Below are 24,006 nucleotides of genomic sequence, written 5' to 3'. Positions count from 1 at the left end.
CCTTATGGAAAAAAAAAGTGGAATAAGCTTTAGAAAATGACAATATTTCAGAACAGGAATAACTTTTTAAGTCATTAATATTAATCTTAAATATTAAATAGGAAAACTTCACATTCAATTATATCAGAGACACCCTTATCTACTTCCATTTAAAACCAAAACATTTATGGGTTTCACTTTATTAAAGTCTTAGGCTAGGAGAAGAGAGAAGTGGTACAAAGTGACTTCCCTTAATTAAAAGTTCTAGATCGCAAGCATATTTGTGAGTTGATGACAAAAAAAGAGAAAATAATCTTTCTCAATTTATCTGCTTTCAATTTAATGAGGTCCTACAATTTCAAACTTAAGTAGCTACATTAAGACTTCCACCTCAAATTATGAGACTTATGACTACTAGAATATACATGTCCTTAATTCCAATAGAATTATGTTAGGAATATCTCCCAATTCTTCACCTCTTTATAATCAATTTAGTATCTTTTATTTTTATTACCTTTTATTTCAAAAATCCCTACCTTCCGATGGTTATAACATTTGCTCTACATACGAAGCCATTACCAAAATCTTTTTCCTAACTACTTGTAAGTTTTAAAGCATCAAAGCCCCAAGACAGTTACCATTTATAAGTATCAAAGTTGTAGAGTTGCTATAAACTTCAAATAAACCATTTGAAGACAGGGTTACCATTTATAAGTATCAAAGTTGTACAGTTGCTATAAATTTCAAGTAAATTATTCATTTAAAACTAGAGAATGACTTTGCCTTCTTCCTAAAACAGTAAATAAATCTTGGCCAGATGTGGTGGCTCACACCTGTAATCCCAGCACATTAGGAGGCTGAGACAAGTGGATCACTGGAGGCCAGGAGTTTGAGACCAGCCTGGCCAACATGATAAACCCTAGTCTCTACTAAAAATATAAAAATTAGCTGGAAGTGGTGGTGCATGCCCGTAGTCCCAGCTACTCAGGAGGCTGAGGGAGGAGAATCACTTAAGCCTGAGAGGCGGAAGTTGCAGTGTGCTGAGATCGTTGAGCAACACAGCAAGACTCTGCCTCAAAAAAAAAAAAAAAGAAAAGAAAAAGAAAAAAAAAGGAAAAAAATTTGCAATAGTAAAAGCTAACACATTAATTTATAAATTTTCACAGAAATTCTAAAAAGTTATAGTATTTTTAAAAATCTATTAAATGATTTAAGAATACTGAATGTGAGGCCATGTGCAGTGGCTCATGCCTGTAATCCGAGCACTTTGGGAGGCCAAGGCAAGAGGATCATCTGAGGTCAGGAGTTCAAGACCAGCCTGGCCAACATGGTGAAACTCTATCTCTACTAAAAATACAAAAATTAGTCAGGTGTCGTGGCATGCACCTGTAGTCCCAGCTACCTGGGAGGCTGAGGTAGGAGAATCGCTTGAACCAGGAGGCGGAGGTTGCAGTAAACCAAGATAACGCCACTGCACTCCAGCTTGGTGACAGAGCAAGACTGCATCTCAACAACAACAACAACAAAAAAAGAATACTGAATATGGTTTAGAAAAGTAATCAGCATTAATCTTCAAGCATTTCTCCCTCATTATTCTAATACTTTCAGAGGGGGTGGGCATCTTATGTCCCCAAATGCCCACAATTCTCATTAACACTAAATGAGACATCAAATGTGAGACATTTAGTGTCTCATTTAACACAGAAAACAAACAAGTAGACACCACCTGTTGTGGTTTTATAACTCCAACATCTGAAGTACATCTTCATCTATATGGCAAGCAACTAAGCAACCATTACTCTAAGGTAATATAATTTCATATTTCGTTGCTGAGAAATATGAGAATAAGTCTTAATAACACTCAATAAAAGGTCTGAAGGTTTTTGGTTTTGTTGGGAATCATTTAGAATCAAGAAGCCTACTAAGCCAAGCTTCTAATATTCTGACAATGGAATAACCATAATAAAAGTACTTTCTGTATGTTGTATTCAGATATGAAAAGTGAAATGATACAACCAACCCACCCAACACATAGTGATATGTACTACTTACACTAATTAAAACAAGTTCTTGAATCTCAACACTAGCATTATAATAGGGAGGTGTGGGAGAAGAGAACACTCAGCAAAATCTTTACCTACCTCTTTTGAACTTAACGACAGCCTAATTGAAAAAGTCTGCTTAATCTATTTAAATACTTTCCTCCTCTAGCCAGGTGCAGTGAGTGACTCATGCCTGTAATCCCAGCTACTTGGGAAGCTAAGACAGAAGGATCACTTGAGGCCAGGAGTTCAAGACTAACCTGGCAACATAGGTTAGTCTTGAACTCCTGGATTATACTTGCTTGAATTATAAAAAACCTTTCTTCGGGCCGGGTGCGGTGGCTTACACCTGTAATCCCAGCACTTTGGGAGGCCGAGATGGGTGGATCACGAGGTCAAGAGATCAAGACCATCCTGGTCAACATGGTGAAACTCCGTCTCTACTAAAAATACAAAAAATTAGCTGGGCATGGTGGCGCGTGCCTGTAATCCCAGCTACTCAGGAGGCTGAGGCAGGAGAATTGCCTGAACCCAGGAGGCGGAGGTTGCGGTGAGCTGAGATCGCGCCATTGCACTCCAGCCTGGGTAACAAGAGCGAAACTCCGTCTCAAAAAAAAGAAAAATAAATAACAAACCTTTTTTCTTAGTTAGTGGGGCACAGTGGCACATGCCTGTAGTCCCAGCTGCTGGGGAAGCTGAGGTGGGAGAATTGCTTGAGTCCAGCATTTGGAGGCTACAGTGAATATGATTAAGCACTGCAGGCTGAGTGACAAAGTGAGACTCCATCTCTTCAAAAAAAAAAAAAAAAAAAAATTTCCTCCTCTTGTAGCTGTAGGTCCAGAGAAAACAACAAGTTTCAACTCTGCATTCTTAGTAATTTTCTGTTACTATAAGCATTACAGTTCTTAATCATCAGTGTTTCTTGAAATTTTTATGGAGTATTTATTGGAAGAAAACATAAAAGCACAAATGCTAAATCTGACTACCATATTTTTTTCCTGAAGATACAGATTACAGTGGTGCCAAAGTATGTGATAGGTCATCAAAATAATTCTCTACCAATAAGGAAAAAAAGCAGATATACCCTGCACTCAACATTTTTCTCAAAACTGACAGCTTTAAATATCTCCATAGGGAAGAGCTGGTAAAAAGGAATCTTCTTCTATGTCATTTTGCTAAACTATTAAAGTATAACATATGCTATTGAATAATGGCTCAAAAATTAACATGGTAGAAAATACCATGTATCTCCTGAAAAAAAAAAAAATGTTTAAACGCTAGATCAGTATTTCTTCTGAATAATCATTAATAACCCATACATTCAACAAATATACTGAGAGCCTTAAGTTGGCTGCATCATTATCTATGGCAAAACTTGAAAAACTCATTTAAAAACAGCCTAGTATGTATGTTTAACCTGAAAACTTAAAAGATACACTTGATCAAAAAGAACAGTATGCAGAAGAAATATAGCAAATGAACTTGTCACCTAGAAGACTAGCCAATTTTAAGAGTTGGGTCACATCACAAGTAAATTTTACAGCAGTAGAAATGAATTACTCTCTTTAGACTACCTGGGGCACAAAACAATGTTTTAGTTTGGCTAGGACTAGATTCCTATGCCTGGCTGCTGTTGATCTATTTGTCAATTCTATTAACAGCTGTCGTTTGAGGTTAAAGTCTACTATAGTTAATATCCTTCAATAAAAACATCCAAAATTAAATTCAGAACAACAGTCCACTTAGTTTGAGCACAATTCATTATGATGAAATTCTGCTATAATGACACTATCTGGACATGTTACTAAAATTCACTTTATAGACCTCAGGAGCCAGGAAAAAGAACAAATATTTTTAGCCCTGAGTTTTTTTTTTAGTTCACAAGGTATCAGTTTTCTCAAAGAGTCTCATCATAGTCTAACTTGCTATGATTTTTTTAAGATGACAAACAGGAGAGGACGCAGTTTTTGCTTTTATTTTTATTTAAATGGAAAGAATAAAAGCAATGACAGCAATCGAATTCCAAAAAGGTTAGAACACAGAATAAAAATACATAGAAAACTCTCCTTCAAGAACATACTAATGAAAATAAAACAATCTGGTTCTGAAGCAAATTAACAGTACACTTAAAAGTACCAGTCCTACCCACTATAGAGATTTTTGACCAGAGGGATTGAGCTAAGATTTTCCCATCACCAATTTTATACCCATCACCCACTATTACACAACCACTAAACAAAGTCAGCTACAAAACTTAATTTTTTTAAAAAAGGCTGTAATCAGAAAGGAGTTTTATTCCTAATTCTCTTTGTATCAAAACATATAGACGCCAATTCAACTATCCATTATCCTATAGAGGATAAAGCAAAAAGCAAAAAAATAATCTGTTTAGCTTTGGAATTCAAGAGATTTTTGAACAAATATCCTTCTGGAATGTTATGGTTAGGTTAACACTAGTTAGCACAAATCGTGATCCAAAAATCATCCAGCCTTTGCAAATTACTTTGCTCAACAGTATTGACTTACTGCTACAAAATGAGTAACTGAGAGTTTAAAGTATGTATTAAATCAGATTTGATTTGCTGTAACTAATTTTTGCCAATTAGCAATAAAATCAGTTTACATTCTATTTCTACACATCAGCTAAACCTGAAAGGAAGGTAACCTAAACAAGTGCTAAGTGACATAAGAGTGAAAGACTGAAATTTAAAATGCACTATGGAATCTGAGCAGACTCTTCACAACTGTCTAAATCATCAAATCCAAGGAAAGTCTGAGAAACTGTCACAGTCTAGCAAAGCCTAAGGAAACACGACAATTAAATGTAATATGGGTATCTTAGACGGAATCCTAGGGAAAAAAGGGCTATTAGGCAAAAAAATAAAGGAAATTCAAATAAAGTATACACTTTCGTTAATAATAAAGTATCAATATTGGTTCATTAAAGTTTATTTTTTAAAATACACTGCATGACACAAAGGAGCTAATGAGGTTAAACAAAGGCAATTCTGTATTTTTGTATTGACTATCCAGTTAAGAAAAACTGAAAATTATAATCTTTGCAAAAAGAAATGCTTTCCCTCTTCCCCCACTACCAAGAAAAACAAGGGCAATATTATCACCATAATAAAAAACACTTCAGTAACAAGATGTGGTGGGTGCTGAACCAAACAGAAGGACACTGCCTGTGAAGAGCAGGCTCTAGCTAAATTAACCAGCTTTTTAGCTACCACCTGGGTCCTTCCGGTTCCCCTTTCCTCAGTGCTACACATCTTGGAACTCGGGACTGCCTCCACCAGCTGATGCTACCCTGTACTGTCCAGCTGCTCTCTTCTCAGGGGAGCTTAAAAGAAGGAAATAGAGTGCCACAGATGGGAAGAAATGAAAAAGGGGTTAGCTTGAGAGACAGAGGCAGACTAATTACCCCAAGAGGGAGGCAGACGCTGTCCCCAGAGCAAAGAAAAGGGCAAGACAAATATATTCCATCTGAAAAGACCTTATTATTCTTCAAGGTATGTCTGATTTAAGTAACAACATTCTAAAATAAATAACAGATTTTTAAAGAAAGCTAAAACATTATATAAATACTACTGACTATGCAAACTAAAACAGTACAGGACAGGCTTTGGAACAGTAAATATGATCACATACCACTCCTAATTGTATTTCAGTTTACTATTTCAATCACTTCCACTTTGATAATTTTTAAAAGTTATTTACAGTCGATAGATAGCAGTGGCTCATGCCTGTAATCCTAGCGCTTTGGGAGGCCGAGGCAGGTGGACTGCCTGAGCTCAGAAGTTCAAGACCAGCCTGGGGAAACACGGTGAAACTCCATCTCTACTAAAAATACAAAAACTTAACCAAGCGTGGTGGCATGCACCTATAATCCCAGCTACTTGGGAGGCTGAGATCGGAGAATCACTTAAACCCGGGAGGTGGAGGTCACAGTGAGCCGAGATCACACCATTACACTTCAGCCTGTGTGACAAAGTGAGACTCCGTCTCAAAAGGAAAAAAAAGTTATATTGGCCGGGCACAGTGGCTCACGCCTGTAACCCCAGTATTTTGGGAGGCTGAGGCAGCTGGATCATGAGGTCAGGAGATCAAGACCATGCTGGCTAACACAGTGAAACTCCATCTCTACTAAAAATACAAAAAATTAGCCAGGCATAATGGCACGTGCCTGTAGTCTCAGCTATTTGGGAGGCTGAGGCAGGAGAATCGCTTCCAAAAGGTGGAAGTTGCAGTGAGCCAAGATCGCACCACTGCACTCCAGCCTGGGTAACAGAGCAAGACTCTGTCTCAAGAAAAAAAAAAAAAAGTAATTTACTATTCAATAGCATTCAGTAAAATCTGACAGCAGTTAAAACCCAACCTCCCAAAATTACTTTTTTTTGAGACTGAGTCTCGCTCTGTAGCCCAGGCTGGAGCGCAGTAGCACGATCTCGGCTCACTGCAACCTCCGCCTCTCCGGTCCCAGTTCAAGCAATTCTCCTGCCTCAGCCTCTCAAGTAGCTGGGATTATAGGCATGTGCCACTATGCTCAACTAATTTTTGTATTTTTAGTACAGATGGGGTTTCACCATGTCGGCCAGGATGGTCTTGAACTCCTGACTTTATGATCCGCCTGCCTTGGCCTCCCAAATGTTGGGATTACAGGCGTGAGCCACCGCGCCCGGCCCTAAAATTACTTTCATTCACATTCATGATCACCATCTATTTTAAAGGTACAAGTAACTACCATTTTTGAAAATTATGCTAAAAACCAAAGTTAAAAATGTTTAAGACATTTTTCTTAAATGTCTTAAAGAAAGACTTTTCTTTAAGAAAGAAACCTAGTTTCAATAGAGAAAACGTATCTGACTGGTAACACGAAACCTAGAAAAAAACTCAACTGTTTTAACAATTTACATCAAAGTGCTCACATCTAACTTTAATAGGTTTTTAACTTTTGCAATATTATTCTAGTATTGTAAAATTAGGCCAGGTGCAGTGGCTCACACTTGTAATCCCAGTACTTTAGGAGGCTGAGATTGGAAGACAACTTGAGGCCAGGAGTTCAAGACCAGCCTGGTCAACATAGCAAGACCCCACCTCTACTTAAAAAGAAAAAATAATCAAACATTATATATCTCTTAAAATTATCTTTGAGCCTACAAAGTGTATTTCATAGAATCTTAAAAAAAGATGTACTTAGTCTGCTTAGATGCTCTGTCAACTTTAAGAAGACCAAAGCCCCTAAGTCAGCATTACAGCTTTTTCAATAATTATGTTTTATCAACAAGTATAGTTTATCAATAGTTTACAGTTTTTCAACTATGTTATACAGTCTCCAAACATTCTAGTAAGGTGATTTTTATGAGCACTTAATGATTAAAATAACTCAAATACTATATCCAAGTCAATGAAAGAAAAAGGAAGCTGGCAGGCTTAGCTTTTGGCATGATGATTAGAAAGCATCGTCTATACTAAAACCACTATATATACGTACATCATATGTATGTACATATATACGTATACACAAACACATCATTTTACACATTTAGAACTACATTGAACACACAGAACTAAGTACTCCGCGGCAGGCATCTTAGTAGAAAAACTACATAAGCTGGAAAGCTTTCTTAAAGAATTGCAATCACTCTAAAAAATAATAACACTGGAGAGTGTGTTCATTAGAATGTAAAAAGCAATAATCAAAACAAATGTAACACATACATTCCTACATAAATGTTGATCTTACTAAGTACCAATTCAAGATACAGACACCTAGAATACATTCTATCCAAAAATAAAATAGATGCTGTAGGTCAAACAGACAATAATAGAAACTTCAGAGTACTCAATTTCAAATAAGAACTTAAAAAAAATTACCTAGAAATCCTAAATGGACAATAAGAGAAACTCCAGAGTTCTCAATTTCAAAGAAGAACTTTAAAAAAATTATCTAGAAATCCTAAATTTATCTGTCAAGAATCATAAACTATCTTACTGAAGTCTTTGGTATCGTATAACATAGAACTAATCATCTACATTCCTATTATCTAAGACTCAGTTAATATTGACTTTGACAGTGTAAAGCTTCAGTAGTTATAAGAAAAGCTATAGTTTCTCTTTCTAAAGTAGCATTTGGTCCTAAAAGTCAAGAAAATAAGGAAGTAATCACATTGATTTGCTCACAATAAAATTGTTTGTGTAACCTTTTAGATTATGATCCAACGTCCTATAAAAGCTAAACAAGTTGGCACTTGTCTCTTATTATGTTTGACAGAACAGTATATGAGTCACTTTCCAAAAATAACTAAATTAACATATGCCTTCATATGTTAATCAAACACAAATGACAGTAACAAAATACTTTTATGCCTTAAAACACACACACACACACACACACACACACACACACACAGATAGTTACACTTCCAGTACTTTTAGAATTATCTGCCTATTCATGCAAAAGACTCAACTTCAGCAGTGGCTGAAGTGACTCAAAAGTTACATTTGACTTCAAAACTATTACATGACTTTGTTAGGACTTTGTTTCCTGATTCCACTTTTTCAGATTAATATAACATGCCTCCCTTGGGCCCTAACTACCTGTGAGGAATTAAGAAGGAAGAGGGGTGGCAGAAGGAGAAAGTCATTCAAGCATTAAAAACCCAGCTATAACAACATGGGTAATATAAGTAAAATAAAATAAACATGGTGAAATAAAACATGAAGCTCAATTTTTATCTGGCCTCCTACCTAACTGTCCCACAAAAACAAACAAACTGAATTTGTAATACAAATGATATTTTGGGAGAAGTATACAATGTTGCTATATCATTAGAATGGTAAGTTGCTTTCACCTGCTAAGTCATGGTGAATAAGGTCAGCAAAATTGGGGTCTTCACCCCACCAAAATATCCACAATTCTCTTCTTCCAGGTCTTTGATCTCGCCGCCAAACACCAAGTACATCTGCCTTAAGGCAGCGACTAAAACTGCTCAAAATGGGGTCTTCTTCTGTCACAGGAAACAGAATAGGGGCAGAAGTTGGGCCTTGCCATACATATCTTTTCCATTTAATTCCTGTCAAGTCAGCCTGAAGGAAAGAAAGCATGATGTTTTATTATTGCATATTCACTCAAAGTCAAAAGTACTCAATATGACGTCTCTTATTTCATTAAGACATTACAATTTTTCAATATATGCTAGAGATATTGAATGCAAATTAGGACAAAAAAAGACTTTATAATTAAACAACCAAGAATTTTAGGGAAAAGAACACTGTTAAAAATTAACAAACACCACCATGTCACTGATTAATAAGCAAATATGTACCCCAGTAGAGACAAAAGAAACTGAATGAAGTTAAATATAGACATACACTTCAATATGTACACAGAACATACATTTTTCTCTGTCCTAACTGGTCACATTTGTTCATTGGTGTGAAACTTTAACTGAGAATCAATGATTAAAGACCCTATCATGGGTTTTTATTCCACATTTACAGAAGTAATGTCTCTAATAAAAAGACATCTGAACAAGTCCTGAAAAAAATCCATGTTAATTCTTCACGCACACCCAATCGGAAAAGTCAAATAGCCGCTCACAAAGAACTGTGAGATTTGTGCTAGTCTATCTTCAAAGAACCTGATCCTAAAAGTACCAAAAATAGACTGAGTTGGATAAGATAGAAATATAAAACCTGGTGCATGTCTTACGATATGTGAAGAGATGGTGATTAATGGACATTGAAAAGAAAAACATATTGCAGAAGAGTATTAAAGATCTCAATTTAGCATCCGGAAAGAAATTATCGACAAGAAGAATTCAATAATTATTTAATCTAACTTAAAGGAGCAAAGCATAAGGTGCCAAAAATGAAACTGCTGATACATGACTGGCAGTTTACACTTGCCAACTAGTTGTGCTCCGCCCACTTGACTCACTTACCTATCATATACTCTTTTAATACTTCTCATAGCACAAGGGAGAAAATGAAAAAAATAAAGTCACCCAAACTTAAAGTCATTGAGGAAGCTCAGCTACTGTCCTATACAGGACAAGTTATTCGCAACAGTTTGTACTTTTGAAAGTCGTAACTGTTGGATGTTACCAGACCCGAGCTAACCTACACAATGGTCATCCCTACATCCAGCTTCCCCCAACTTTCCATTTCAATCAAACAAGCAGCAGCCTGCTCAAAACATTCTAAAAAAGCAAGCAAAACACAATAAATACAGAAACAGTGCAAAATCACAGCACCGCACCTCGTCCATCAGCCCCTCCACTCTCACAAAAACATTATGTTCTGATAAAACCAAGATGTCTAGAAATTGTCAAAAATGGCAAACTGTTTTCAAAGTTTAAAAAGAAAACATATGAAATAGCACCTACTGGTTTTTACAAAGAGATCTGAAGTTACGCAAAGAAGTAACTAATCTTGCCTTAGCTTGACTTATTCCAAAAAAAAAAAAAATGTAAAAAGAAGACAGGTTTCTAGGGCGTAAGTTTTGGGGTCCTGTTTACATGGGGAAACCAAATTAGCAGGGTGAGACATAAAGGCAGTGGGGAGCCGGGGCAATAATGGAAAGCGTGAAGCAGGGATACAGTACGGGGCCAATAAGGAAAAAAGCAACAGTTAAGCAAGACAGAGGGAAAGGTTAGTGTCCTGCCAGATCAGGAGCCCAAGTGGAGGACGAGACTACGGTGAGGAGGAGAGTCCGAAACAAGACGAGAAAAAAATGCCAACACTCCCCAAACAGAGCCCGGCACCGTGGAAGAGCGAACGCCGTCTCCTGGGGTAGCCGCGGAGCTTCGCAGGGCGCCGGCTCCGGCTGGGCCTCGCCCGGGGACTCGGGCATCTGGACCAGACCCGGCCCCCTCCCCCACGGCCCAAGGGCGCACCTCGCGGCCCCCTCCCTCGGCGCCCGCCGGCCCCGGCACTCACCAGGCAGAAGAGGTTACAGTGACAATCTTCCAGGCTGGCCCCGTTCGGCACGAAGGAGGCACTCATCGTCCCTCACAGCAGCCGCCGCCGGCGCCACAACCCACCATCCGCCATTACCGCCGCCTCCGACCAGAGAGAGAAACACAGACACCGGGGAGGGCGGGGGGGGGGAGGTAGTGGTTGGGGGGGCGGTGGAAGAGGAGGCCGCCGGGCCGCCCGCCCTCCCCACCCACCCCCCGCCGCCGCTGCCGCCGCCGCCGCCGCCGCCGCCGGGAGCAGCCCCCGCCGCCCGGCCGGCACCCAGCCGCCCGGGGCCGAGGGCCGGAGGCGGGAGGGCCGTGCCGCGCTCGCCTGGCGGGCCGGACTGCGGAGCCCACGGACGCTCGTCCCTTTCTGGGGGACGGATAGGATGTGTGCCCCTACCGCAAGAAAATAATAAATTACACAATAAATAATCAAAATCGAGTCCGATACAGCAGAGCCCAAGCCCTGGAGGGTTCTCCCGGGCGGGGAGGCGCCCACACAGGGGCGAGAAGGGCGAGAACCAGGAGAGAAACCCAGGCCCCCGGCCCGGCAGCGGCGATGTCCTTAAGCCCAGAGTCTCCTCAGCGGCGGAGGTGGTGGCGGCGTCTGCGGGCTCACACCATTCTCTGGCTCTGTCTTCGTGTCGTCCCTGAGCCGAGCCGGCCTAACGTCTGCCCTCCTGCGGCCTCACCACCTGGACGCCGTAGTCTCCCCCATTTTGTGGGCCCAGCGGGCTGTGTTTCTCCCCCTTTAATCCGAATTCACGGGTTTTCCCTTCGCTTTAATGGCGGCCACAGGGACCAGCTCGCCCTCTCTGCTCGCCCATTGGCCGCCTTGAGGTCACGTGGGCCCGGACTCCGTGGGGAGGGGGAGAGAGAAGTGAGCGAGGGAGCGCCGGGAAGCTTTCGGCCGAGGCGGTGAGCCCCGGGGACGGGGCAGCCAGCTGGTGGCTACTAACACAGCGCCATCTGCTGGGTGCCCCGGCCAGTGTAAAATGACCCGGGGCCCTGGCTGTGTATTTGCGAGGAAATTTACAGTCCAGGAAGGTTCATATCACAAATCAATGAGAATTACGTAGAATTCTCCCCACGGCCCAAGGGCGCACCTCGCGGCCCCCTCCCAGGCAATGGGAGGGCAAAAATTGTGTTGGCAAAAATTCCAAGACATTCTCATTTATTTCGCGAGGCTGTTGGGGTGCAGGGCAAACCTCTGGACTTGGGAGTCAGACGATCTGGATGGGGACAAGACTCAGCCACCTTAAAGTTGTGATATGAAGATAGAAACTTAAGAAACAAAATATTGCCCTGTAGTTAATAGCCTGGGAATTAGAGCCACACTGCCTGGGTTCCACGCTTGAGCAAGTCACTTCCTGCTCTGTGTCTGTGTCCTCATCTGTAAAATGGTGAAAATATACCCCTTACCCCACAGGCTTATTGTAATAAGTTAATACAAATTAAGCAGGTTGCCCAGTGCCCTGCACAGATAAGCATTGTTAAGAGTTAACTATTATTGTCGTCATCATTACCTCATATAGTTATTGTGAGGAGCAGGAGAACTAGTGTATGTAAAGGTCTCACTACTTTTTTTTGTTTACTTGTGTCTCTCTAGTGCCTATAAAAAGGTCCTAGCACACAGTAGGTGCTTGATATTTGTATATTTACAAATGACTGGGTGATAAGAAGTAAGAACCAAGCAAAAGGTTCCTTCTCTTTCCCATAAAACACCCAGTGCTTGGCTGGGTTACATTTCAATACAAGAGTTCAAGACAGTTTCTCTGAGGGTTGCAGGATTACAAGAAACAAAGAAGAAGAAAAATATGACTCCGAAGTTAGAAACATCGGTGAGTTAGGTCTTTAAGTATTACAGATAATTTTAAGTATTACAGATACATAATTGTATCTGTAAAATAAATGGTAAACTTCTATATCACTTCTTCAGTCAGAAAATGAAAAGAAGTTCTCATTCATCCATTTGTTCATCTGTGGTGGTGAAGAGCCCAGATCTGAAGCCCAAAGCCTGGAGAAAAAGTTCTGCCCCTCACTAGATAGCCTTAGATCAAATTTGACCTTAGATCAAATTAATTTCTCTTACTCTCAGTTATGGTAAAATGGGGGTAATAAAAGTACTTTTCTCCCAAAGTGCCTGGTGAATGAAACAATGTAGATACAGTGCTTGCCACAGTGCTTACTTAATGTTAATTATTAATATAATTTTAAAAAAATTATTGAGAACCTGCTGGCTCAATTGAGTGTGTTCTTGCTCTAGGCCTAGGATACAAATAGGAATAAGATACCCGCCCGTCCCTCAAGATTCCTGAAGAGAGGTACTAAAGGAAACATTTCCTACAGAATAAGGTAAAATACAACGGGGTAATTGCTTGAATGAGGTATGTATCTACTATGCCACAATGAGAGCACTAGAAGAAGAGCATCAAAGTCAGAGAAGGTGTCATAAAGTAGGTAGCATTTAAAATCAGATTTGAAGGAAAAAATGAATTCTTATAAAGCCCTTTGAAGCAGTTAAATCTTATTAAACCTAATTCACACCCAAAGTCCACATATCTAAGTCAATTATGCAACCAGGACTCATTCAATCCAGGAGCTCAAATCAACTTTATAACTGAGTGTCAGCACCAGGAGACAGCAATCCCCGGATCCAATGAGGTAAGGGCTCCTCTACTCATTTCCCTTTCCCTGAGAGACTCCTCGGATCTTTGTTCCACTGCTTTCCTCAAGCTGAAACACCTTCCTCAACCTCACATCTAAAGGGGTCTCCATTCTCCAAAGTGTTGCCCTCCCATTGCCTGGACCCCCTGACTTGAGCACCATCCTTAGGACTCCAGTGGCAGGTAGAATCTACTCAAAACCTACCAGGTAGGAAGTAACATTTGATTGACTTTTCTGTTTGAATGTCAATCTTTTCAAAAAGAAGGGGGAGACAGGGAGACAGAAGCGAAGAAAGGAGGAAGACCCAGAAGAAAAAGTCTGACGGAGGATCGCAGAAGGGAGCAGGAGAGATAGAGAGACAGGGCTAAGAGAACGGAGAAGCAGAGTGGAATAGAGGGAGATCCCAGTTGTGAGGGGAATGGAATCATGGGGAGGAGGGAAAGAGAAGAAATAAATATTTTCAGCCCACAGAGAACATATCAGTAACCACTTATATTCTGTAAAAATGACATTTTGTGTGATTTAAAGAGTAATTTATGGACTTTGGGTGATGTTGATGTGTCAATGTAGGTTCATCAGTTGTGGTAAATGTACCATTTTGGTGGGAGATGTTGATCATGAGGGAGGCTATGCATGTGTTGGGCAGGAGTTATATGGGATTTTTAGGAAGAAATGGAAATAAATTAAAATGTTGCACACACATTGTTGGCCGGGCACGGTGGCTCACGCCTGTAATCCCAGCACCTTGGGATGCCGAGACGGGTGGATCACGAGGTCAGGAGTTCAAGACCAGCCTGGCCAATATGGTGAAACACTGTCTTTACTAAAAATACAAAAATTAGCCAGGCGTGGTGGCAAGTACCTGTAATCCCAATTACTTGGGAGGCTGAGGCAGGAGAATCACTTGAACCTGGGAGGTGGAAGTTGCAGTGAGCCGAGATCGTGCCACTGCACTCCAGCCTGGGCAACAGAGGGAGACTCTGTCTCAAAATAAATAAATAAAAACATTACACACACATTGTCAAAAGTTTGGCAGATACATAAAAGCATAAAGATGAAAATTTTAAATGTACATTACCCAAAGAAGTCCATAACATCACCATTCATAATTAATCACTTTTTTTGATGTATTTCCTTCCAGACTTTTCCCTGTATATATTTTTCCTACATGGTTGAGATCATACTATATAACCAGTTAACTATACACATTTATGAACCATCTAGTATGTGTCAGGTCATGTGTTGACAAAATAGAGCATGTACAAGCAGCTCATAATCTTGCTTACAATGGCTTTTGGAAAGTTAGACCAACTGGGGTCAAAACTCCATGCTTGGCTTGGCACGGTGGCTCATGCCTGTAATCCCAGCACTTTGAGAGCCTGAGGCAGGCAGATTGCTTGAGCCCAAGAGTTTGAGACCAACCTGGGCAACACGACAAAACCCCCACCCCCAACAACAAAAATATAAAAATTAGCTGGGTGTGGTGACACGCACCTGTAATCCCAGCTACTCAGGAGGTAGAAGTGGAGAGATGGATTGAGCCTGGGAGGTGGAGATTGCAGTGAGTTGAAATTGCACCACTGCACTCAGCCTGGGTGACAGAGTGAGACCCTGTCTCAAAAAGCAAGCAAGCAAACAAACAGAACTTCATGCTTGCTAGCTCCCTAACTTCAATTTACCCCTTTGTAAAATGTGTATGTAATAATAGCACCTAAATGTCAGAGTTGTTGCAATGATTAAAAGGGATAATCCAAGTAAAATAGGACCCAATTGGGAATTTTAAGGTTTATTTTAGAGGTCACTTTGGGTCAATAATCTGGGTCAATAATCACCAATTGTCTTCTATTCTTTGAAATGTAGATTCACTCAATGTTCTGCATTCAAAACTGTTCTGTAACCCCTTCAACCTTGTAGGGGCTCCATTCTGAATGAGATGGTGGAGGCACTGGCTTACAAACTACCACTTGGCCTCCAGGAAGGTGACAGAGTTACATTACCTGAGACAGACAAGTCCAGGAAAGGGCACCTGATGCTCCACATGTGATTCTGAAAAATCTGCAAGGTCTGCAGCAGAAAATTCTGCAGCAGAAAAATCTGCAGCACTGCCCAATAGAAATGAGAGATTTTAGCAATGAGAGCTAAAATCTATTTCAATGAAAAATAAAACTTTTTAAAAAATGCATTGAGAGCTAAATAAGTAACTTGAATTTTTTCCGTAGCCATGTTAAAGAAGTAAAAATTAAGGCCTGGCACGGTGGCTCACACCTGTAATCCCAGCACTTTGGGAGGCTGAGGCAAGTGGATCACAAGGTCAGGAGTTCGAGACCAGCCTGGCCAACGTGGTGAAACCCCATCTCTATTAAAAATACAAAAGTTAGCTGGGCATGGTAGCACACACCTGTGGTCCCAGCTACTCAGGAGGCTGAGGCAAGAGAATCCCTGGAACCCGGGAGGCAGAGATTGCAGTGATCTGAGATCACTGAGATCACACTGCACTCCAGCCTGTGTGACAGAGTGAAACTGTCTCAAAAAAAAAGTAAAAACTAACAAGTGAAATTAATATAAAGTACATATACTTTATCTCAATCATTATCATTTTACATGTAGTGAATATAAAAAATAATTGAGATAGTTTTGCATTCCTTTTTTTAATCAAATCTTCAAAATCCACACTTATTCGCCCTTATAGCACATTTCCGTTTTAACTAGCAGATTTCAAGTGCCCATCAGCCATTTGCAACTAGTGGCTACTGTGTTGGAGAGTACAATCCTAGAGTCAAAAGCTGAAAGCTAAGGACCAATTAAGCTGTGGAGTGAGTGGTCTTGAGCCTTGGGACAATATTGATTTTCTTAAGGTCATTTTAATGGTTTAATGTTGTACTTAATTCAATAGAAAAAAAGGCTAAGAAGTTGCAAACCATTTTATTTCATGAATGCGCAGACACTACTTCATTGAATATAGCAATAAACAGACCTAAAAGAAATCAGCAGGTTGAGAAACTTAAGAAAACATTTCATTTCTAAGCATCAAATATCCTGAGTTTCTCAAAAGTTGCTGACTTGCCATTTTTCTCAGTAGTGTAGCATCCACTCTCAACCTTAAGTTTTATTTCATTTTAATATTAAAGTCAACTTCCCAATTTTCTTACTTTGAAATTAGGTTTGTAAATCATGCACAAATCAGAAATTCCCCTCCTTTGTCTTTATCCTACTTGAGCCAGTCATTTGACCTCTCTGGATCTATTTTCTCAAACATGAGGAAGAGATTGGCTTAAGTAATTGCTATGATTGAACACCTAATATGTGACAATATATGTCAGACACGGTGTTAAGTAGGTTTGCCACACTTTCTGATGTATTATCCCAGTTTTCTAGCTTAAGATACTGAGGTTTAGAGAGCAACTTGCCTCCTTGACCCGAGGCCAAAGAGGTCTGTAAAGTACACTAAGGAAGCCTTATCTACCAAGAGAGTCACTAGAGAAACTTCTTAGGGGAAACAGTTGAAACGAAGTCTGGAAGGATGAGTCGAGTTGAGCCAGGAAAAGATTGGGAGGGGAGAAGGCACAGAAGGAAGATGGGGAGGACTGGACAGCTGAGTGTTGAGAGGAAACGATTTGGCTGGAGAAGTAACCCCAGAACAAATCATGAAGAGTTTGGATTTTATCCAGAAGAGAAAAATAACCGTTTTTTTTTTTTTAAAGACAAGGTCTCTCTCTGTCGCCCAGGCTGGTGTGGTCATAACTCAACTGCAGCCTCAGTCTCCCAGGCTCAAGCAATCCAACCACCTCAGTCTCCTGAGTAGCTGGGATTACAGGCGAGTGCCATGATGCCTAGCTAATTTTTTAAAAAAGATTTCTTTTCTTTTTTAAAAAAATATTCTGGGTGCGGTGGCTCATGCCTGTAATCCCAGCACTTTGGGATGCCGAGACGGGTGGATCACGAGGTCAGGAGTTCAAGATCAGCCTGGCCAAGATGGTGAAACCCCATCTCTACTAAAAATACAAAAATTAGGCTGGGCGCAGTGGCTCACGCCTGTAATCCTAGCACTTTGGGAGGCTGAGATGGGTGGATCACCTGAGGTCAAGAGTTCAAGACCAGCCTGACCATCATGGTGAAACCCCATCTTAAAACAAAACAAAACAAAACAAAAATTAGCCGGGTGTGGTGGCGGATGCCTATAAGCCCAGCTACTCAGGAGGCTGAGAAGGAGAATTGCTTGAACTCCAGAGGCGGAAGTTGTAGTGAGCCGAGATCGCACAATTGTAGTCCAGCCTGGGCAACAGAGCAAGAATCCATCTCAAAAAAAATTTTTTTTTTAAATAAAATGAGATGCAGTCTCCCTGTGTTGCCCAGGCTGGTCTTGAACTCCTGAGTTCAATTTTTAAATTTTTTTTTTGAGATGGAGTCTCGGTCCACAGCTACCTCCACCTCTCGGGTTCAAGTGATTCTCTTGTCTCAGCCTCCTGAGTAGCTGGGATTACGGGCGCCCTCCACCATGCTTGGCTAATTTTTGCATTTTTAGCAGAGACAGGTTTTGCTATGTTGGCCAGACTGGTCGAAAACTCCTGGCTTCAAGGGACTGCCCGCCTTGGCCTCCCAAAGTGCTGGGATTACAGGCATGAGCCAATTTAAAAATTTTTAGTAGAGGTGAGGTCTTGCTGTATTGCCCAGGTTGGAAACCACTGAAACACTCTAAACATGAGAGTGATGAGCTAAGATTTGTTTTTAGAAACAAGATACCAGGAAACTTGTTGAGGGCATTGTGCTAATCCAAGCAGGAAGTGAAGAGACCTGAACTAATTAAGAAGAGCTGGTCTAGAAACATCCTTCTGTTTTGCATCTATTCCCTCAATCATGGCATTGACAAGGAAAGTATAGAAGTAGAAGAAATCACTTTTGCAAACGACTGAGTATTCTTTTCTCACTTAGCAGATGATTTTTCTGAGAGTGGCCAAAGCTGAAATGGCAGGTGCCAAGGTAGTATTTATTCTAAAGTACTACCCCACCACCAACTTTGTAGGTCTGTGAATCTTACTGGGGTTCACTCCATTAGACAAAAGTCAGAACCACAAACCTCTTTCAGGTAAGCTCTGCTCCACCTTGAGCTTCTGATCAGATCCCCTTAAGCTTCCTAGCAGTTTTGTCATTTTACTGAGAGAATACAGTATGGGAGGCACACATTTCATCTCTTTCAGAGCTGTTTGTCTGACTGAATAGTACTCTGAGGCACAAACTTAAATCTTCCTGAGATTTTATTTATTTTTATTTATTTATTTTGACTCACTTTGTCAACCAGGCTGGAGTGCAGTGGCACGACATTGCAACCTCCGCCTCCTGGGTTCAAGCAATTCTCGTTCCTCAGCCTCCTCAGTAGCTAGGATTACAGGCATGCACTACCACGCCCAGCTAATTTTTGTATTTTTAAAAATAGAGATGAGGTTTCGCCATGTTGGCCAGGCTGGCCTTGACCTCCCAGGCTCAAGCAATCCATGCACGTCAGCCTCCCGAGAAGCTGGTGTTACAGATGTGCCTGGCTAACTTTTTGTATTTTATCTTATTTTTTGTAGAGAAGGGGTTTTGCCATGTAGCCCAGGCTGGTCTCAAACTCCTAGGCTCAAGGAATCCACTCCCCTACGGCCTCTCTGGGGATTACAGGCATGAACCACAGCACTGGGCAACATTACCTCATTTTCTTGCAAGCCTTCACCTGCAGCCATTTCAGAGATCATAGTGTTTCTATTAATAACTTCTGTGAGGTACTTTAGACTTTGACTAATAGTCTGCTCAAAGCCCACTGCCTAGTTCCAAAGTCACTTTCACATTTTAGAATTCTGTTCCAGCAAAACCCTACCTCCAGGTACCAAAATCTGTATTAGTTATCTATATTTCTGTGTAACAGGTTACTCTGAAATTCAGCAGCTTAAAACAACAAATACTTATTATCTCACACAATTTCTGAGAACTGGTAATATGGGATTTGGATTAGCTCAGTGGTTCTGAGGTAGGAGACAGGACTTAACTCCAGAGTTGGAAACTCAGACACTGGACCAGTTTGAGGACTGCCTTAAAGGGAGAGGATTGGCTGGTGTGGTGGCTCATGCCTGTAGTCCTAGCACTTTGGGAGGTGGAGGCAAGTGAATCAATTGAGCTCAGGAGTTTGAGACCAGCCTGGGCAATGTGGCAAAACCCATCTCTACAAAAAAGTATGAAAAAAATTAGCCAGGTGTGGTGGCACAAACCTGTGGTCTCAGCTACATGGTAGGCTGAGGTGGGAGGATTGCTTGAGTCCAGGAAGTCGAGGGTGCAGTGAGCTGAGATCATGCCATTACACTCCAGCCTGGGTGACAGACTGAGATCTCATCTCAAGAAAAAAATAAAAAATTAAATAAATGTTAAAAATAAAAAGGAGAGGGGAGATGGGAAAAGCAGGTTTCCATAAGACAAACCCACCAGTGTGACATGCCAACCAGTGTGCCGTATCAGTTTACCATTGCCATAGCAACAACCGGAAGTTATACCCATTTCCATGGCGATGACCTGATGACCTGGAAGTTACCACCCTTTTCCTAGAAATTTTTGTATAAACCACCCTTAATTTGCATGTAATTAAAAGTGGATGTAAATGTGACTACAGAACTGCCTCTGAGCTCCTATTGTGTGCCTCTGTGGCTGCTGTACACTGCTGTTTCAAAAAATGTTGCTGTATAACACCACTGGCCAACCCTTGAATTCTTTCCCATATCAAGCAAAGAACCCTCCCAGGCTAAGCCCCAGTTCTAGGGCTTGCCGGCCCTGCATCAGTTCTGGCTCAAAGTTTCTCAAAAGGTTGCAGGCAAATTGTCAGCTAGGGCTGCAGTTATCTCAAGGCTTACCTGGGACTGGAGATTCTGTGAGAAAAATCTGCAGCACACCTGAGGAGCAATCCCTCCTCCCTTACTCCCTACAGCATCTCCCTCATGTTGCTTATCTCTGGGTTGTCCCACCATACCTCTGTTTGCCGTTTGAATTCCTCATCCACATTTTAAATTAGTTTCTCTCATTATTATATTCCTTGTATGAACTCCTTGGCATAGGTACTGTTTTCTGGTTCCTGACTTATATAATAGTCAACTAAGTATTATTGAGCTGAACAAAGTTAAACAGATTTCTTATGAAAGGACTTCTCAGAGATTTTAATGTGCATTATGAATTTCCCAGAGGAATCTATAACATGCAGCATTTCCCATACTTTCTTTGTTCACAGTCTTCTTTTGTTTTTTTTACGTGTAACTAGTAGCTAGCATGCAAAAGGAATAAATTAGAAACATCATAGTTCAGTTTGACTGAAACAATAAGTGTGTAAAGGAAAACAGTACAAAATATGATGAAAAGAGGGTAGATGCTGAATCGTATAGAGTAAGGTGTTTACATTTGATCCTATAGGCATTGGAGAGTCATTGTAGGTTGCTTCCTGCTAGTTAAAAGATAGAATTGTTGAGCTAAATTATTTAATCACAGTAATACACTTTATTTTTCTTGTATACTCTGAACTACTTAATACGAAAGGATAATTACTTTTTTCTTTGAGTTGGAGTCTCGTGGTATTGCCTGGTCTAGAGTGGAATGGCTATTCCCAGGGATTATCATCGTGCACTACAGCCACAAACTTCTAGGCTTGAATGATCCTCCTGCCTCAACCTCCCAAGAAGCTGGGACTACAGGCACATGCCACCATGTCCAGCTTAGGATTTCATTTTAAACCTTTCTCTTTCTTCTGCCTTTACCTTTGGTTCAATAGGGTTGAAGAGCCTAGGCCCAAACTGCAGGAGCCTCATATTGTCTGCCTTACATTTTCAATATGGTAGAAGAAACTGAAGAAACAATGGGGAGACCCTTGGGAGATAAAATGTTTCAACATACCCCCCCCCAAAACACAGCATTGTCAGTGGAATTAAAACGTGAAGGAATTCTTTTGAAAATAATTGGTGATAAGAAAGGAAGACGGAAGTGTATCTCAGGGAAATAATTAGCTAGTGATTAGGAAAAGAACAAACATCCTGTCTGAAAACCAACATTTACATGGCAGCACATATGTGACTTACTTATTGCTGCAAAACAAATTATAGCAAAGATTTGTGGCTCAAACAACAAATTTTTCTTTTAGACAGAGTCTCACTCTGCCGCCCAGGCTGCAGTGCAGTGGCAAGATCTTGGCTTACTGCCACTTCCACCTCCCAGATGCTAGCAATTCTCATGCCTCAGCCTCCCTAGCTGGGACTACAGGCCTGCGCCACCACACTTTTGTATTTTTAGTAGAGATGGGGGTTTGCCATATTGGCAAGGCTGATCTTGAACTCCTGGCCTCAAGTGACCTGCCTGTCTTGGCCTCCCAAAGTGCTGGGATTATAGGCATGAACCACCGCACCGGGTCACAACAGTAAACATTTCTATCTCATAGTTTCTGTGGCTGGACAGTTCTAATTTAGAATTTCTCGTAAGATTCGTTCAGATGTTGGCTGTGATTGCAGTCATCTGAAGGCTTGACTCAGGCTAGCAGATCTGCTTCCAAGGGGCTCACTCATACAGATGGCAAGTTGATGCTGGTTGTTGGCAGGAGGCTTCATTTTCTTTGCACATGGGTCTATCTCCAGGGGTCCTTGTGTCCATGGAAGCTGGCATTCCCCAGAGGAGGGATCCAAGATGCCAAGGCAGAAGATACAATGGCCTTTATTATCTAGCCTCAGAAGTCCCACACCGTCATGTCTGCAGTATTCTATTTGTCATACAAATCAACCCTGATACAATGTGGAAAGGGAATACCATGATATAAAGATCATTTGCTGGGTGTGGTGGCTCATGCCTGTAATCCCAGCACTTTGGGAGGCTGAGGTGGGTGAGTCACCTGAGATCAGGAGTTCGAGACCAGCCTGACCAACACAGTGAAACCCTGTCTCTACTAAAAATACAAAAAAATTAGCCAGGCATGGTGGCACATGCCTGTAATCCCAGCTACTCAGGAGGCTGAGGCAGAAGAATCGGTGGAACCTGAGAGGCAGAGGTTGCAGTGAACAGAAATCATACCACTGTGCTCGAGCTGAGCAAGAAAGAAAGAAGGAAAGAAAGAAGGAAGGAAAGAAGGAAGGGAAGGGAAGGTGAGGGGAAGGGAGGGAAAGGGAAGGGAGGGGAGGGGAAGGGAGGGGAGGGGAGGTGGGAGGGAGGGAAAGAAAGAAAAAGAAAGAAGGAAGAAAGGAAGGAAGGAAAGGAAGGAAGGAAAGAAAGAAAGAAAGATTATTCTGGGTTACTTTGGAGGCTACCTTCCACATCATGTTTTTTACCTTTCTAGGTTCCTTTCCTGATATTCTTTTCATCAACAAAGCAACTTACAAAATAGATAAATCTTGAGTACCCAAATCAAGTACATCATACTGAAAACATCACAGTATCTGGTCAGATGTTAAAGAATTTCAGTGCAATTTCAGTCACTCTTCTGGCTATCTTTTGAAAAATGTATGGCTTTCCTGTTGCAAAAATGAAGCAAGTCAGGAATCGCTCAAGAACAAGTACTGGCCCAAAGACTGAAAATACAGTATTAATGGAGAAAAGCAGTGTGTGATATTAGTTTTGGCATTCTTCTACTCACCGTTAACTAATTCATCTGTATTTTTTTTTCTAGGATAGGTTATGTGTAATATTCCACATGCTTGATTTTAGAAGACTTCTTTTCTATTCTTATTTTTTTGAGACAGAGTCTTACTTTGTCACCAGGCTGGAGTGCAGTGGCACGATCTTGGCTCACTGCAACCTCTGCCTCCCAGGCTCAAGCGATTCTCCTGCCTTAGCCTCCTGAGTAGCTGGGACTACAGGCACACACCATTGTGTCTGGCTAATTTTTTAATTTTTAGCAGAGACAGGGTTTCACCATGATGGCTAGGCTGGTCTTGAACTCCTGACCTCGTGATCTACCCACCTCGGCCTCCCAAAGTGCTGGGATTACAGTTGTGAGCCATGGTGCCTGGCCAGAAGACTTTTTTTTTTTTTTTAAACCATGAAAACAATATAAATATTTAATAACTTTTGTTTTCTTTAAAAAGCCCAGGCTGCATCCATTCAAAACCTTTATCTTTCAATGTGGAATAAATTACTAAAAGTATATGACCAAAATCAATGTTACATTTTAATTAATAAAAGGATGTATTCTTCTCACAGGAACAAACTCAACCTTTATGTAGTTCCCTACTATGAAATTATTCCAAAGATAAAGGACTGCACTTTCTGTCTATGATCTGCCAAACAGAGGCAGTATGGTGTATTCAAAGTATCACCTCTAGAATTAGACAAGGATTTGTATCCTCACTATGCTAGCTGTGTGACCT

General features: G+C 41.0%; 1 protein-coding gene across 2 annotated transcripts in view; it reads right to left on the bottom strand.

The window, feature by feature from the left end:
• The window catches only part of MED13 (mediator complex subunit 13), a 122,301-nt gene extending 111,196 nt beyond the window's left edge, over positions 1-11,105 (bottom strand). For both annotated transcript variants that reach the window (XR_010343345.1, XM_012445468.3), the window contains exons 1-2: positions 10,965-11,105; positions 8,876-9,110 (exon numbers count right to left, since the gene is read on the bottom strand). Coding sequence is in view for 1 of the 2 variants with exons in the window: in XM_012445468.3 (XP_012300891.1) it covers positions 8,876-9,110; positions 10,965-11,030 (301 nt within the window). In the remaining variant the exon portion in view is untranslated. The remainder of the gene's footprint in view (positions 1-8,875; positions 9,111-10,964) is intronic.
• Between the last annotated feature and the right edge of the window lie 12,901 nt (positions 11,106-24,006).

The sequence above is a fragment of the Aotus nancymaae genome, unplaced genomic scaffold (genome assembly GCF_030222135.1).
Source record: "Aotus nancymaae isolate 86718 unplaced genomic scaffold, 86718_ANA_hifiasm-v0.15.2.pri h1tg000018l, whole genome shotgun sequence".
NCBI classification, from domain to species: Eukaryota; Metazoa; Chordata; class Mammalia; order Primates; family Aotidae; genus Aotus; species Aotus nancymaae.
Note: the sequence above shows the minus strand (reverse complement) of the source record. Positions and strands in the feature narration are given on the sequence as shown.